The sequence below is a fragment of the Sminthopsis crassicaudata genome, chromosome 4 (genome assembly GCF_048593235.1).
Source record: "Sminthopsis crassicaudata isolate SCR6 chromosome 4, ASM4859323v1, whole genome shotgun sequence".
NCBI classification, from domain to species: Eukaryota; Metazoa; Chordata; class Mammalia; order Dasyuromorphia; family Dasyuridae; genus Sminthopsis; species Sminthopsis crassicaudata.
In genome coordinates this window covers 160342731-160359967 of record NC_133620.1, presented here as the reverse complement: position 1 = coordinate 160359967, position 17237 = coordinate 160342731, and the positions used below count along the sequence as shown (strand labels likewise).

The following is a 17237-nucleotide window of genomic DNA, read 5'->3' as shown; positions in this document are numbered from 1 at the left end:
CCTCCAAATACAAAGTCTATTCTAATCCCCACAATTGCTTAACCCTATTGTCCCCACCCAGAAATTACTTGGTAATTACCTTATATCTAGAGACACTGTAGAGTAACGATTAGAGAGCCAGCCTGAGAATCAATAATAGAAATGTTCAAATCCCTCCTTTGGCAAATATTGGCTGTGTGAACCTATGTAAGACATACAGCCTCTTAGCGTCCAGGCAGCTCTCCAAGAACCCAATGCCTGAAAACATGTGACACATAGCAGGTACTTAATAAATGCTTTCTTAACATAAGAATAAAACAAGTCTCCATCCCTACTCCAGTTCTAGGTGAAATCCTACTAATGTTCTAAGGCCCAACTTTCAATAGAACTTCCTTACTCAAGCCTTCTCTGATTCCCTCCCATTTTTAATATTATTTCTCCCTTCTCTGAACCCCTGAAGTACATTGTTACAGTTTCTTTTAAAAAATATTATATTATGTTTTATATATATATATATATATCTCAATCATGTGTTAGTAGGCTTTTTTTATTCAATTGCTGTCACCCTAAACATTAAATTCCTGTGATTCTATGAGCACAATATAAAATTATGGTGAAATGTGCACACAGTAATTAAAATGACATTACTGCATTGGAGTCAAGGTAGAATGTATCCTACACTGTGGTCAATCAGATAAATAGTCTTGGAAAGCTCTACTACAAGTTAAATTTAAATAGTCCATATGAAAATTTGGAATAGAAACGGCTCTAAATTTGCACTTCTCATGTTTCTCTTGAACTACTACAATTCTGTTTTGCTCATGCACAGTGCATAATGCCTTCTTAAATTTGGGTTCACCATGATGGACAATCCTGTGACAGTGCCTCCTCTGTCTCACAATGGATTCCAAAGCTCTTCAGAGAGAAATGGATCTTGTATGGGCCTAGTTATTGAGATCTGTTGATAAGACTTGCCAAATTTAGGTAGGCTGGCTCTCAAATGATCCATATCACAGAGACCACACTTGAAACTCTTTAATTTGGCAGTTTTATGTTTGGTTGGCACAAACCTACAATTACCTCTAGACCACAAGGAAGCAGCAGAGCAAGGGCTTAGTATATGGTACTAGGAAAAAACATAAATCCTCTGGCTTTTAAAGCTTTTCCTTACCATTCCTACCTCTCCAAGTTTTCCTACCTCTTCCTATACAACTTGTACTCTGAAATCCAATATTGGTTATTCCTTATACAAGACACATTCTCGACTCTATGCATTTGCATTAGCTGTCTCTCATCCCCCACCATCTCCCTCACCTGGCATTCTACTTTGGCTTACTTCAGCTAACATCCTATTGTTTGCAAAATAGCTTTTTCCAATCTTCATACTTCCTCTTCTTTTGTTTGTACATAATTGTTTACTTCTATTAAATCCTAAATTCCATGAGAAAAGGAATTTTTTCTTTTTTTCTGTTTTTTTGTTTGTTTGTTTGTTTGTTTTGGTATCCCTAGTGTTTGGTACAGTGCCTGGCACATAGCCGGTGCTTTATAAATGCCTCTTGACTTGACTTGTTTATAGAAGTGTGTATATCAATCCTACACATGTGTGCATTCATATGATAATATTATTGCTTTTCTTCTCTCTCTCATCCCACTGAACATTCTATTATGACTTAACTATAATGCACAGAACAGGAGATCCCCCCCACAGCCATCACTAAGACAGGGTTTTTTTATTGGAAGGCAAAAGGTTCCTAAACTTTCTTAGCATGCCATCTAATCTGCCACCACCTCCTGCTGAGGGAGGTACAGCAATGAAAGTAGGGAACAATAGCTTTGGTGATAAACAGGTAAATGTGACTTCTGACCTACATATGAGCTCAAATTACTGATATACCCTGGCAGAAAAAACAATTCCTGCTGTAGTTGGTTAAAATTTAACATTTTCCTAAAGAATGACAAGGCTCAGAAAATCCTCCCAAATCTCTCATTTGTTTTCTTCCTGCCATTTTATGTATTATAGAATGGAAAAAAATAAATTTAGACACTTTCTATAATAATCTACCACATCAAAATCAAACTATCAAAGAGAAACAAATTGTTCTACTTGAGGTACAAATAGTTATCAGGAGCTTATAGTAGTACCTAAAAACGTGGATATTCAGCAGCTCTCCTACTTACTGTGACATAATTAAAAACAGATATCATTCTGGGCATCTTAACTTAGCACGAAAAATGTAGTGCGTGCCACAGAGCATGTCACAAAGATCTTAGAAAGAAAGTGTACAAACTGCCCAGGTAGGAATACAAGGAGAAGTTAATTTGTGCTAATTAGCCTGAAAGAAAAGGAGGAGGAAGAAATTAGAAGCATAAATGCTAGGCTTTCCAACACTGAATTGTATAAATAACCTAGAGCTAAATAAAAAATCTCAGAAAACTTGTTATCTAACAAGTCTATAAATGAAAAGATTAAAAACAGCACATAAAGGCATCTTCCACAAATAATACTTGAGTGGTAGTGAATGAAAATTCATGTGCTTGCCATAAAATCCAATTCATTCTCAAAACATTCTTCCAAAACCTTCCTTTTGGAGAGTGAGAGATTATATCCAGCATAAGTCAAGGACAGGCATTTATTTATCAAGCAATTACTATGGGACAGGTATTATATTAAGCACTAAGAAAACAAGAAAGGAACAACATCTTTTCCCAATCTCTATGTAGAGCTTTCCTTCTGTTTATTGTTTATTGCTATTGCTGTTCAGTTGTTTAATTGTGTCCGACTCTGTGTGACTTCATGGGGATCTTGGGGGGAGTGGGGGATTTCTTGGCAAAATATTGGAGAAGTACGCCAGTTTGTTCTTCAGTAGATTAAGGGTAAATGACTTGGCTGGGATCACACAGCTAATACATGTCCAAGACAGATTTCCTGACTCCAGGACCAACACTTTACCACTGAGCTACCTAGTTGCCTCCATCCTGTGTGTGTGTGTGTGTGTGTGTGTGTGTGTGTGTATGTATCTATCTATATCTATATAGATATATATACACACACACATATATATATATACATATTTTATATACACATATAAGAACTGATCCAGAAAAATAAGCAATTACTCATTAATGTCAAAGCAAATGAGAACCAAAGAGAAGAAAGTAACTTTCAAAGCAATTGAACACACAGTGCATCTCATTCCTAATACCTTTTATTTAGATTTTATGGTATAATTGTATCTTTACCTACATGTCATATGGCACTTTTCACGCTGGGGTTAGGACAAAAGGATGAAGTAGTTCTAAAAGGAGTGGAAGGGGACTGGACACCATAGACAGGGAATTAACAGACTTATTATTGGAATAATGTTCTCACTGTTACTGAGTCAACATCCCCAGTATTCACCTCTTTTTCATAAAAAGCATATTCTTCACATTATCATTACCTACTATTCCACAGGAAAGAGAACATTTCAGATGTGGGGAAAGCCCAGTGAAAATATCCAGAGTCAGAAGAAAGCATATCTTGTTTAAGAATCAGCAGGGAGGCCAGTGTTCCTGCTTTATGCAATAAAGCATAAGAGTACTGGAAAAGTGAAGGGGAGAGGTTATGAAGGACTTTGAATACCAAAGAGAGGTTTTATCTTTGATTCTAGAGGTAATGATAGTGAGCCACTGGAATTTATGGAGGAGGTAAAGTGATATGGATAGATCTGAACTTTAGGAAACACCACTTTGTAAATGTATTCACACGTCCCAATTCCAAAGTCTTCCTTCTACTTCTATAAACTGGAGAATCTACCAATGCTAAATGGACCATAGGCCAAATATGTAAGTTCTTATCTGCAGTCTTTGTGTCCCAAGGTGTTGTTTACCTCCTCTTCCTTGTATTTATCTCTTTTCTACAAGTAAATAAATTCTGATCATAAAGTAAATCAAATTCTGATCACTTCTAAAATAAGAGAAATACTATATCAACTTGTCAAGTGCTATATTATAATAACAATTATTAATATTGCTATAATCAAGTAAATTGGCACAGGAGAGATATATTGAGAAAGGAAAGTAAAGCCTGGGAAGTTGGGGAGTACAATGAAATATGTGGAAGATGTGGCCCTGGTGATTATGGAAAGGACTAAATGATTCTGGGATGCCATTTATAAAGCATAAATAAGAATTTAGTGAAATCATCATTATTAAGCTAAAGTTTTACACCTCTAGACAAATAAGAATTTTATTTAAAAAAAAAAAAAGAACTTGTTAAATTCCAATATTGTCCTAGTTGATTTACTTTAGGCTAGGTATAAAGAAAGTAAAACATGAGGAAAGGAAGTGGAAGTTCAAAGATTAAGAAAAGTTAGAAAGCATTTCTGTGTAAAAGAAGCTAGTTTCTTCCATCAAAGAACAGGATAAATATTCAATTGAAGAATGAAGTTGATAATAAAATTGCTCTTATTAGGCCACTAATCTTCTAATAAAGGATATGATCTTTTCACACAATTTCCTCATTTGTAAAATGGAGGACTGTTGAATTAAAGGTTTTCTAACATCACTTCTAGCTCTAAACCTATGATACTATAACTGTCACTAGTTAGAACTGAGCCCATTTATTCTAGACCAGTAGTTCTCAAAGTGTGGTCCTGAGAATCCTGAGATCTCTGAAACTCTTTCAGAAGGTTTACAAATTCAAAATTAGTTTTTATTTCTAATATGGTAAATATCCATAATATAACCCATAGAAACAAAAATCTTTTAGACAGATCCCCAGTAATTTTTAATAGTATGAAAATACTTAGGACAAAAATTTGAAAACCACTATTCTAGACTACTTTGGGGTGGTTAGGTGGTGCAGTGGATAGATTATCAGGCCTACAATCAGGAAGCTGTGAGTTCAAATTTTCCCTCAGACACTTACTATATGAATTTAGGGAAGTTACTTAATCCCTATTTGCCTCAGTTCCTCATCTATATAAAATGGAAAGATACAGGAGAAGGAACTGCAAACCATTCCAATATCTTTTACAAAACCCTAAATGGGGTCATGAAGAGTAAGAAAACTGAAATGATTGAGCAATGATAACAATAAATTCTTTACCAGTGGTGTCAAACTCAAATAGAAACTGGGTCACTCATCTGCACATAAGGATTCTTGTGGCCATACTGGCTTCATTTTAAAATGTAATAATACCTATGTTTTACTGTATTTTTATTTATTTTACTAAATATTTCCCAATTACATTTTAATATGGCTTGGGTCACATTCTGTCCTGAACTATATCTCAGCATCCTATTCATTAAGTACACTGCCTTAATATCAGACTTTCTCAACCTGAGTTACTATGAATTTTTTTTCAATCATTTGATTACTATTTCAAATAATTGGTTTGTTTTGTAATCCTATGCATTTTAATTGATGCATTTAAAAAACTTATTCTGAGAAAGGTTCATGGTTGTAATCAGATTACATTACACAGATACACACATAGAGTTAAGAACTAATCTCTAAGAACTAATTGAACTAAAAGTTCAATAATCTCTATATACACAATACAACTCACTATTATAAATTGATATTATTTGCCATTTTGAATTGAGCCAGTAAGAATATGAGGGTCTTCCACTAATCTCCAGTGACAGGACACTTGACTTAAGTTCTCAATAAAGTTTTGTTTAATTTTTTTAAAGTTACAAAAATATAGGTAATGATCATTTAATTGAAAATACTTCTACTGTTTAATTGAAAAAAAGTTATAAAATATAAGTAGCTAGACAAGGAAGGTTAAATTTTACAGGAGTTCTATTCATTAACTAGGCTAGGAGAAGCACCAAAATTGCTAAGGATTGCTAGTTTTTAAGGATATTACAGATAATGCTGCACATTTAGGTTTGTTCTTTTATTTCTTAACACAAGACAGACTTCTCTGGATAATGATTAGAGCAGTCAGCTAGTATAAGGACATTAGTCATATATATAATTCAAGTCAAGGAGTAAGTATCACTATAAATAACTACGGAGAAACTCCATGAAATCCTTTCTATATGTTTTAATGAAGTGACTTTTCATGCAGGGCTGGAAAGAAAAAATAATGTTTGATTTCTTGAGTGAAGAATAATCTAATTATTATATTTCAGCTCTGATTTAGTTATGACAAACCACTACACAACACTGATCTCCATGCAGAGTTGTTACATTTACCACTGTAATGGATAAAATGAACATGGAATCTATTTAAATGTAGCAAGAGAAAGATTGAAATAAAGTAAAATACTACTCTCTCTAACCACTACTATAGCCAATTGAGAAAAAAAAAAGACTAAAAACATTTGGAGGTTCATTAGCTAATAATATTATATATGTCATCTTTGTTGACAAAAGAGATAAAAGACGTATTTCCCAAAGTTTATGGTTATCTGATAATAGAAAGGAGAAAATCAGAGGGACAGCAATTCCTCTTGCCTCTTAAAATCCAAAAAAGGTCAAATGGAGTCAAAAGGGACTAGAGTTTAAGTTTAAATTGTTCTGTGTAGCAAAAAAAAAAAAAAAAAAAAAAAAAAAGACTTATCAGCATAATTATCTCAATCCTGTAGAACCCACTAAGATAACAATCTCTCTCAAAATTTGTCTACACCCATTATTTCTTATTATCAAATGCTCCTTTTGCATTTCTAGCCTTTCTCTCAAAATTTTGACTCAATTTACATATTGGAGAAAACAAAGGGAAAAAAATTCTACCATTTTTCCCTTCTCAACAAAATGGAAATCCTGCTCTTTTAAACTAATCTATCCTTTCCTCCTCTTTCCCTCTTTCCTTCTTTTCTTTTTACTTCTCTACCTTCTTATTACCACCCCACAATGTTGCTCCTCTATTTCTTTTGGTATAAGGCAAATAATGTAAGAGAGTACTCCAGAGGTTTGTATAATAAAAAATCTAATAAGCTATAACAACAGTATGATATGAATATGATTCTCCCATAACATCAACTGTCTTCCCAGTGCTTAACAATCTATTCTTAGAGTAAAAAACAACATAAAGTGATTCAATTCAACAAGCATTTATTAAGTACCTACAATATGCCAGACACTGTGCTGACAAAAACTAACTCTCCCCCCAATCAACAGGATATAAAGTAGCATCTATGGCTTTGAAAGATGAGTGTGAATTATCTGTTAAAGGCATTAAATCCCTAATTTGATAGTGATGTAATTCAATTATTACTTAGCAACCAAAATTTAAATATGCTTCAGATGTGGATTTTATTCATACCCATCTACATTTCTTTGTGGTCCTGTCAGTTAGTTATTCCTCAAAAACTTGCAAACGTTTTCCTTTTTAAAAAAAAAAAAAAAAAAAAAAAAAAAAAAAAAAAAGCCAACTCTTCGGTGCATTCCCTGGGGTACTTTGCTGACAGTGAGAATCTTTTCTTCTTCAATACCAACCAATAGGTCAAAATGAAAACAGCCTGGTCTCACTGCATACATTCCAGGCTTTTCAGTAATCCTCCTAAGTAAGAACAGGATACATAATACACTAACTTTGGAGACTGTGGTTCTAATTCTGTCCTTGCCCTCGTGAGAAGAGAAAGATAGTCAATGTTTTGGTTTTTTTCATATTTTTAGTTTAACCATATCCTGTCAATAAAAAGCTAGAATTCTTTTCAGATCTGCCTGGAGAGCTCTAATTTACCACTTTTTAGTGGACAGAAAACAAAAAAAGCCAATCTATACCAAAATATGGTAAAAATAAAAAGTCTTTTTTTATCAGAAGGTGAGCATCCTACGGGTTGGGAGGTTGGGATAGGACAGTGGTAAGGGGGAGAGACTTGTAAATATCAGCATGTCACTGTAACTCTCTTCAATCAGGAACTTAACAGGTTAGAGTGACACCCTTTTCAATGATTCATCACATCTAATCAATATTGAACTGAATCACTGAGAGAAAGTAAATATATGAGTGGGAAGAAAAAAAGTAAGGGGTAAAAAAAGAAGTGACAGGAAATAGCAGAAAAGGGAATGCAAGGATGCATAGGATTAGCTATTAAATGTCTGAGGCCATATTTGAACTTAAGTCCTCCTGATTCCAGGTGTGAAGAGCTAAGCACTGGTCAAGTTACAAAACAAAAATGACTAAGGTTTTCCTAATCCCTCTTAATTTGAGTGCTTTCCCCATGTTAATTATTTCCTATTTATCCTATATATATTTATTTATTTGCGTTACCTTCCCATTATATTGTGAGATTCTTGAGGGCAAAGACTATTTTTGACTTTTTTGTATCCCCAGTGTTTAGCAGAGTGCCTGGCATATAGCAAGCACTTAATAAAAAATGTTGATTGACTTAAAGGTTCTAAATAGATTTAGACTTTAGAGAGACATTTATTAATAGGGACAAGGTCATAAGGCTCTAATAACTTAGAGTTTTGGGAGAGACTGAAGATAATAGCAGTCTTTATTAAAACATTAAATAGTTCTATGAGGATCAGTTCAAATTTGCTCAGAGGAAATGGTAATGATAGTGCCAAACTTGAGATCTTATAATTATAGCTAATTTTTGAGGAATAGCTAAGGCAATTAAGTAGCACAGGGGGTACAAAGTGGCTGGACCTGGAGTCAGGAAAACTTAAATTTAAATCCAACCTCAGACACTTACTACCTGTGAGATCCTGGACAGGTCATTCAATCTCTGTGTGCTTCACCTTTATAATCTGTTCTATCATCTGTCATTAGGAATACTAACAGCACTTACCTCTCAGAATTGTTGTGAACTTAAAATGAGATAATGTTCGGGAAGCAGTTTTCAGACAAAGCTTTAAGTGCTAGTTGTTTGTCCTTCATTTTCATGAAGGATCAATGACATCACAGTGGGATATGTCTTGACTTATGTCAAGATTTAAGTGAGGCAGAGTTGAGCAAAGTCATCAGCCTTACTCTTTCATCCAGAGTCAATGGTATAGTAGATGACCTTGGCATATTTATAATCAGACTGGGCACTTATAAAATTAAATACATATACATATATATATGTATATATGCATCAGGCATGGAGCCAGAAAGACTCATCTTTCTGACTTCAAATTTGACCTCAAACATTTACTAAGCTGTGTGACCCTGGGCAAATTGCTTCAATGTTTGTCTCAGTTTCCTCCCTTTCAAATGAGCTGAAGAAGGAAATGGCAAATCACTCTGGTCCCTTTGCTAAGAAAACCTTAAATGGGGTCATAAAAAATTGGACATGACTTAAATGAACAACAACAATGTTGTCTAAGTGCTGGGAATATAAAAAAAGCAAGCAAAAACAGGCCTTTACCTCATAGAATTCACTTTTAATGCAGACTACAGTAAACAATACATAAACTAAATATATACACACACACACATATAGGATTTAACTCTCAAAGAGTTGGACATGGCTAAAAATGACTCAATAACAATAAAAATGATTATTATTAATCAGTAAGCATTTATGAAGCATTTACTATGTATCAGGCATTGTATTAAAGAGTAAGGATACAAAGAACAGCAAAAATAATCCCTGCCCTTCTTGCAAGTATTCACAATCACTTAATGGGAAATAATTAGCTATATCCAGGTTATACAGAGGAGAGGTGATTTCAGAAGGAATGGTACCAGCAACTGAAGAACTCAGATATCTTGAAGAAGATGGAATTTCAGAAAACTAAGAGGGGGATGTGGGAAGAAGAACCTTCTAGGAACCTAGATAAAAGATGAAATACGGGGTATGAGAACAGCAAGGAGGTCAGTATAATAAAATTGTAGAAAATATGGAGAGGAGTAAAGTATTTCAAGAGGTTTAATTGCCAAACAGAAGATTTTATATTTGATTCTGGAAGTAATAAGACACTGGAGTTTATTGTAAAAAGTGTAGGAAGGAGAAGATCTTTGCTTTGGGAAAATCACTTTGGTAGCTAAGTTAAGGCCTGGAGGGAAGAGAAATCTGAATCAGGGACACCAATTAGAAGGTTATTTATTGCCATACTCCAGGCCCAAAGTGATAGGGTGATGGTTGTATGAGTAGATATAAGAGAACATATGAGACATGTGAAGATGAAAACAACAAGAATTAACAACCGAATTAGAAATTAGGGAAAGCATAGGAGGATGTACTGGGAGAATAGGATTAGCTTTCTATTGATCATCTTCCTTTATTGGGTTGCTGAAACATAATATGAGTGGGGCAGTGTCTAGATCAATACAAGGCAGTGTTCAGTGTCTATAAAAGTCTAAGGTACATGATGTGGATTATATCTTCCTGTAAGCAGCGATGTCAAATTCACCATGTTTCAGATGATATCCAATTGTTGATAACAATTTTCACCCAGAAGAAAATAAGTCTTTCAGTGGAAAGTATTATTATCTAGTGTCAGACATACCAAATGAAGACCTCTTTAGTGACCTCATATTTGGACTGAAACTTTCTTTATCCAACCAGTTTTTCTTTTTCTTTAAGAGTCTTAAGTCACATCACTAATTGGTCCTAAGGACTCTATTCTAGATTTTTGTTCTTTTAGCCATCAAATTTGTCTGCTGGCTATCCATATGAAACTCATAAAAATAACTAATGATATTTGCATTAAAATCACATAAGCAAGAGTTATGATTTTCATATACATCAAAATTACTCAGATTTGGTGGGAAAGACTGGTACTTGTGAAATGTAAGGTATATACACACTGAAACAGAGATGTACCTTCAATGACTGAAGAGAATCTGAATTGGTATCACAGTAGAGGATGATGTTGTTGGCCATGCTGAAGCTCTCCCTCACCCCAAGATGATAAAACAAGGAAGGCTGACGGAAAGCATCACTCATCTCGACCACAGCGATATCTAAAAAGAGAAAACAGATGAGCCACACAGTCTTGACAAGGGGTGGCATTAAATCATGTCTCACTGGCAGTTTCAACAACTCAGTATTTCAAAGAGGAAATGAAGAAATGATAGGGATTTCCCCCTTTCCTTTATCTTTGAACTTTGAATGCAAAATTCTATCAGGAAGTGGTTACCCATTTCTTAAACATGCCTACATTTCTTAAACGAGAAAATGATTACATATCACAGAAAAACAAAGAACAAAATAATGTAGAAAGTGAGTATACATCATCTTTTTAAATACACTGAAATGCAATCAAGTGGTATGTGATGAAAGGCAAACCCAAAACATTGCACAGAGAAATTATGGCACAGTAGAAGATAGCTGATTTTGGAAGCCATTTTATGGATGCAATAATGAGGTTGAAACTAGCTCCAATGATTGAGAAACAAATGTGTAAAATAGTGGTTAAAAGTGTTTATGCAAACATCAGGCAAGAAAGATGGCAAATTTCCAAAAACAAACAAACAAAAAATAATGATTAAAATAGTTAATTACATTTTTTCCCATTTGGAATTTGGGGGGGGTTCTTTTTAAAAGGCAGATATATAATTTTCTTTTGGGGTCTGCCACATTCCTATATTAAAAACTAACACTAGAGAAATGACTCATTTTAGTTTTAACCTCACTCACCATCTGTTTCTTGCACCCACTTTATTTCTTCTTTGCACTGACATCAACCCCTCAGAGTACATCATAACATTCAAAAGTAAGAGACAATACACAGCAGTGGCTTTAAAAAACCTAGTAAAACACTAACTGATGAAAAATAAGTGACAAATATAAAGAAAATGCAAACAATAAAAGCAAAAATATTTTAAATGAAAAAGAGGGTTATTTCCCAAAATATAATACTTAGAATATTATATAAAACTTAAGACTTAAAATGAGAGGGGGAGAATGGAAGAGCTTCCTGATTAATCTGGATGACTGGACCCTTAAAACAATCTGCCAAAAAAAAATTACAGAAGGATATATTAGCTTGGTTTTTCTGAAGTCAATGTGACAGAAAAAAAAATGACATTAGTTTGGTACTTCAAAATCATAAAGTAGTATATAACATTTTTTTTCTAAATGCTATATAGCATCTAGAATGTCAATGAGACTCAACTGCTGATCTTTTTAATGGGAGAAAAAAAAAAAACCCAACCCAAAGATATACAGTAACTCAAGAATTGATTCTATCTCAGTTACCAGGTTATAGAAGACATTAGTTCTGATTAATTCTTTTGAAAAAGAGATATTTTATTGCTTTTCTTAAAGGAATGTCATGGCATCAGACATATGGTTGGTGCTGTTACTCTTTCCGATATATTTTAAGAAGTCGTAGAATTAAATAAATTGCAGCATTTAACACAAGTCTTTCTAAAACTAGAATGAAGCTCTGAATTTATCAAAATATCTGCTCACTACTCTAAATAGAATTACACAGTGAACAAAATTGTATGTTCAGAGGTTCTGGCAAATAAAGTTGACTAATATCAGCTTAAGTGAAAAATCCATACAGGACATTAATCCTCAAATTCCCTATTCTCTAACATTGTTATTGTTTGTCCTTTGTTCTTGAAAAAGACCATGACATCAGGGAAGTGATGCTGTAACATTCAAGTGAATTGGATCAAAGTAAGGATGGGTTTGGTGCAGCCACTTGATTCACTTTCACCTCCAGAGTTGTCTGGGTCCAGTGGCCAGATTTAGATCAGGATTCCTGGATATGGCCCTGGATGCAGAACCCAACCCCCAATTACTGGCTAGATTTTCTATGTCTTCCCTGCCTGTTTAGTTTTTTTGACTAGGTAAAAGAGATCATCCTTTGTGTGGCCTTGCACAGCCCTCCCTCACTTAAACCTAACTCACTTGCATATCATGACATCAACTCTCTGATATCATGGTCCTCTTGGAGAACAAAGGACAAATAACAGTTTTCTAACATTACTGCCTTCCTTTTATAGAGGGTTGGTAGCTAATCTTGCCATTGGCAAGGGTTATCAATACAAATTATTGATCTCTGTTTCTATTTGAGTTTGACACTACTATCTTAGAGAACTTGCTAGGGCAAGGAGAGGTTAAATGACTTATCCAAGATGACACAGACCATAAGAGTCAACATTTGAATACAGTTCTTTCAGAGTCTAAAACTTTAATCTATCCCCCACACAATGCTACTTTCCATTTGTACATCTGTCTTTGATTTTCACCTTGGGCAATGCTACTATTTCCCTTGTCCCAGATTTAGTATATGATCAATGAAGCATAAAATTAGGCTCTCTAGATAAGCAATTAAGGCATAATAAACCCTTAAAAGCTAATAATGGAAAACTATTATGATTAATTGCAATCAGTCATAATATGTCAGCAATGGTGACCCTTGACTTACACCTCTGCTTCAAATTTTTCCCACTTAATAGTACACATCTGCTAGCAGGTAAATATTTCTAACCAGCTACAGCTGACTTCCAGCCCTTTTCAACAACAGAACCATTTTTCCAGGATTATAAACACTGATTTATAATTTCAAGAGTAAAAACATCTGGATCAAGGGTTACAATTAGTATGACTCAGGAAAATTTCCCACAATATGATAAAATGGATTGCTAAATCTAATGTCAGCAGACTTGTATTTAAATTCCAGGTCTATCAGCTGTAATCCTACAACAGACATCTCCAAAATCATTTCAACTTTTTTTTCCCTCTTTCCTTGACTTCTGTCAATGCATTCTCCATGTAACTTTTTCTGAATTCTCTTTAGTGTTTTTTTTTTAATTTACCAGGGTGTTTTGTGCTTATATTACAAACATTTATAGATTACCCACCCCCTACTTTATGTGATAAAGTAAAACTAACATGAAGAACTAGATCCTCCAGAGTATTTATGGGAAATCACAGATAAAGGGAAGCTAGGTGGAGCAGTAGGTAGAGTTCCAGCCCTGAAATCAGGAGGATCTGCATTCAGATTGGGCTTCAGACTTATTAAGCTGTGTGCCCTGGGCAAATCACTTATCCCTTTGGCCTCAGTTTCTGCATGTATCAAGTGATCTGAGAAGGAAATGGCAAACCATTCCAGTATCTTGCCAAGAAATTACCAAATGGGGTCATGAACAGTCAGAAAAGACTAAAGGGATTGAACAACCACCAGATAAAACTTTCACAGAATAAGTAATGGGTAGTTTGTGATCTGAACAGAGGAGATACCCATATTGGTGAAATCAAAGATCTCTTGAAATATATAAGAAATTATGTCACTCCACTGTTCAAAAATCAAATAAATTAAATTTAAAACTTTAGCCTATTAATTAAATTCCTGTGACTCTTTTCCCAATTAACCAGTAAGCTTTTATTATATGCCTATTATGTGACAGGCACTGTCTCAAACACTAAAAATATAGAGACAAAAAAATGAAAAGTCCCTGCCCTCAAGGAGCTACTCATACATTTCTCTTTATGCACCCTATTGTCTAGCTAAAAGGGAGACATTCTACTTTTATCTTCTTATACATAAAAAGATTCATACTATTGTTCCTCCACTACAAAGACCTGCTTATGAAAATGAAGTGGGGTATGTATTTGTGTGTATGTGGTGTGTTCACCATTTGTCACAGGATCATAAAATAGGTCACAAAAATTTCCTAAACTAGGACCCATATTTTATAGTTTAGGAAATTGAAAGTAAAAGGAAATAAGTGAGTCCTCTAAGGCCACAAAATTAATAAGTGTCAGAGGTAAAATTTGAACTCAGGTCTTCTCACCCCAAACCTAGTCCTTTTTCCAATGCAACTGGACTGTTAAATATGCTCTGCATATTTTTCTATTCTGTCCATTTAAAAAGTAAATCATGAAATTGCATTATACTGAAATGCTGCCTTCAATTTTTCTCTCTCTTGAGACATAAGGCTCCCTCATTTCTGTTGAATAGCCTGAGAACTGTGCTTGTTCTGAAAAGTTAGGGTAGAAAGTGGGAGGTGATATAAAAATGAGAGGGAGAAGGAAAAGAAAAGGGAGATGGAGAGGGAGAAGGAATGAAAGAGAGAGAGGGAGAGAGGAACATAAATTCTTCCCAATACATATTCTTATAATAGCTTTAATGGTTGTCTTACTTCTTTTGTCAAATTATGGTTTTCACTGAGTTTAGCACTGGAATTGAAATGTAAGAAAAATTTCAAAATAAGAAATAGATTGGAAAAAATTAGAAAAGTCTTATATCCATTTCATTTTCATATTTCAGAGTTTCAGTTCAGAAAAAATGTGCTCTACAAAATATATACCTACTGAATATTTGACTGATAGAGTTTTAATAAGATATTTGAGGTCCTGAAAATATTCAGAAATGGAAAAGGTCATAAAGTATCATGGTAGAAAACTCAATTTAAAAATTTGTCCCAAAAAGAATTAATAACCATTTTAACAAAGGGAGCTTGGTTTAAGAATTTATTTTTGAATGTAAAGGTAAAATCAGTAGGTGTCAATAGCAGTGTAGATGAATTAAAGAGTAACAAAATGAAAACAAAATGATCCTATCATTTCATTCATTTATTCAACAAACATCTTTTGAATAAGTAATATTTGGCAGGCACTACAGCACTGTATACACTAGTTACCCAGCTGTTCCTAATACTAGGTATTTTCTCATTGCTGTTAAGTTGTTTTTTAGCTATGCCTGACTCTCTGTGACTGCATTTGGGGTGATCTTGGCAGAAATACTAGAATTGACTGATGGCTACACCCAGCGAAAGAACTTTGGGAGATGACTATGAACCTCTTCATAGAATTCCCAATCCCTTTATTTTTGTCCGCCTGCATTTTTTATTTCTTTCACAGGCTAATTGTACACTATTTCAAAGTCTGATTTTTTGTGTGTGTGCAGCAAAATAACTGTTTGGACATGTATACATGTATTGTATTTAATTTATACTTTAACATATATAACATGTATTGTTCTATCTGCCATGTGGGGGAGGTGGTGGGGGGGAAGGAGGGGAAAAATTGGAACAAAAGGTTTTGCAACTGTCAATACTGTAAAATTACCCATGCATATATATCTGGTAAATAAAAGGCCATAATAAAAAAAAGAAAGAAAGAAAAGAAATACTAGAATTGATTAGTTATTTCCTTCTCCAGCTCATTTTAGAGATAAGGAAACTGAGGCAGAGAAGGTTATGTGACTTGATATGAGCCACACAGCTAATAAATGTCTGAGGCCAAAGTATACAGAGACTTTAAAAAAAGAAAAGAAAAGAAAAAGTTCTCTTTACTCTCAGTTTTTCAGTTTAATAGTTTGATGATGTTCTGGAATCCATATACTTGGTGAACACTGGTTAATGTTTACTATGTGAAATTCAATGAACTATCTACTACAAATACTAAAAAGATAAAAGGAGCCTTCAATGAAGACAATGTTTCTGTCTTTGCAAATCCAGAACCTGGTGCTATTACTATGTAATAAATGTTTGTCTGTTTTGTTGAGATGAGATAAGATGCATTTTTTGAAATTAAAAACAAAACATTATCTTAAGTCAAAATTACTTTACTATTATTTTAAACTTGAAAGGCAGAATGAAATCTGTACATCAAGAAGTGGCCTCTGAGTCAGAGACTTGGATTTTAATTCTGCTTATGACAAGACACTGGAAGCGTAAGCCTCAGCATGACATTGTCTCCATAACTCAGACAATTCTCTAAGACTAAAAGGTTGTCCATCTACATTAGCTTTTTTATTTACAAGATATATGCATGGGTAATTGGACTTTGAAATAGTGTACAATTAGCCTGTGAAGAAAAGAAAAGAAAAGAAAAGAAAAAATGCAGGTGGACAAAAATAGAGGGATTGGGAATTCTATGTAGTGGTTTGTAGTCATCTCCCAGAGTTCTTTCCCTGGGTGTAGCTGGTTCAGTTCATTACTGCTCTATTGGAACTGATTTGGTTCATCTCATTGTGAAGAGACCCATGTCCATTAGAATTGATTATCATATAGTATTGTTGTTGAAGTGTATAATGTTCTCCTGGTCCAATTCATTTCACTCAGCCTCAGTTCATGTAAGTCTCTCTAGGCATTTCTGAAATCATCCTGTTGGTCATTTCTTACAGAACAATAATATTCCATAATATTCATATACCACAATTTGATTCTCCAATTGATGGGGGTCAGTTTCCAGTTTCTGGCCACTGCAAAGAGGGCTGCTCTCAATCCTATTTCTAAGTCTATTTCCATTTAGAAGAAAGGACAGAAAGAGCTATTCATAAAATTTTGGCTCTAGCTGCTTTTTCCAAAGTTTACTGTTTTCATTGTGTTTGAGGCACATGTTAAAAATAAAAACAAAATCTACTGTGTCTTCCACAGTTTCACATTTAATTAAACTGTCAATGTGTTTGCCTTCGTTAA

General features: G+C 34.2%; 1 protein-coding gene across 2 annotated transcripts in view; it reads right to left on the bottom strand.

Annotated features, from left to right (window-relative positions):
* Positions 1 to 17237, bottom strand: part of MAP3K5 (mitogen-activated protein kinase kinase kinase 5) — a 250131-nt gene that overhangs the window by 160777 nt on the left and 72117 nt on the right. For both annotated transcript variants that reach the window (XM_074309740.1, XM_074309739.1), the window contains exon 2: positions 10678 to 10817. In XM_074309740.1, the coding sequence (XP_074165841.1) occupies positions 10678 to 10817 (140 nt within the window). The remainder of the gene's footprint in view (positions 1 to 10677; positions 10818 to 17237) is intronic.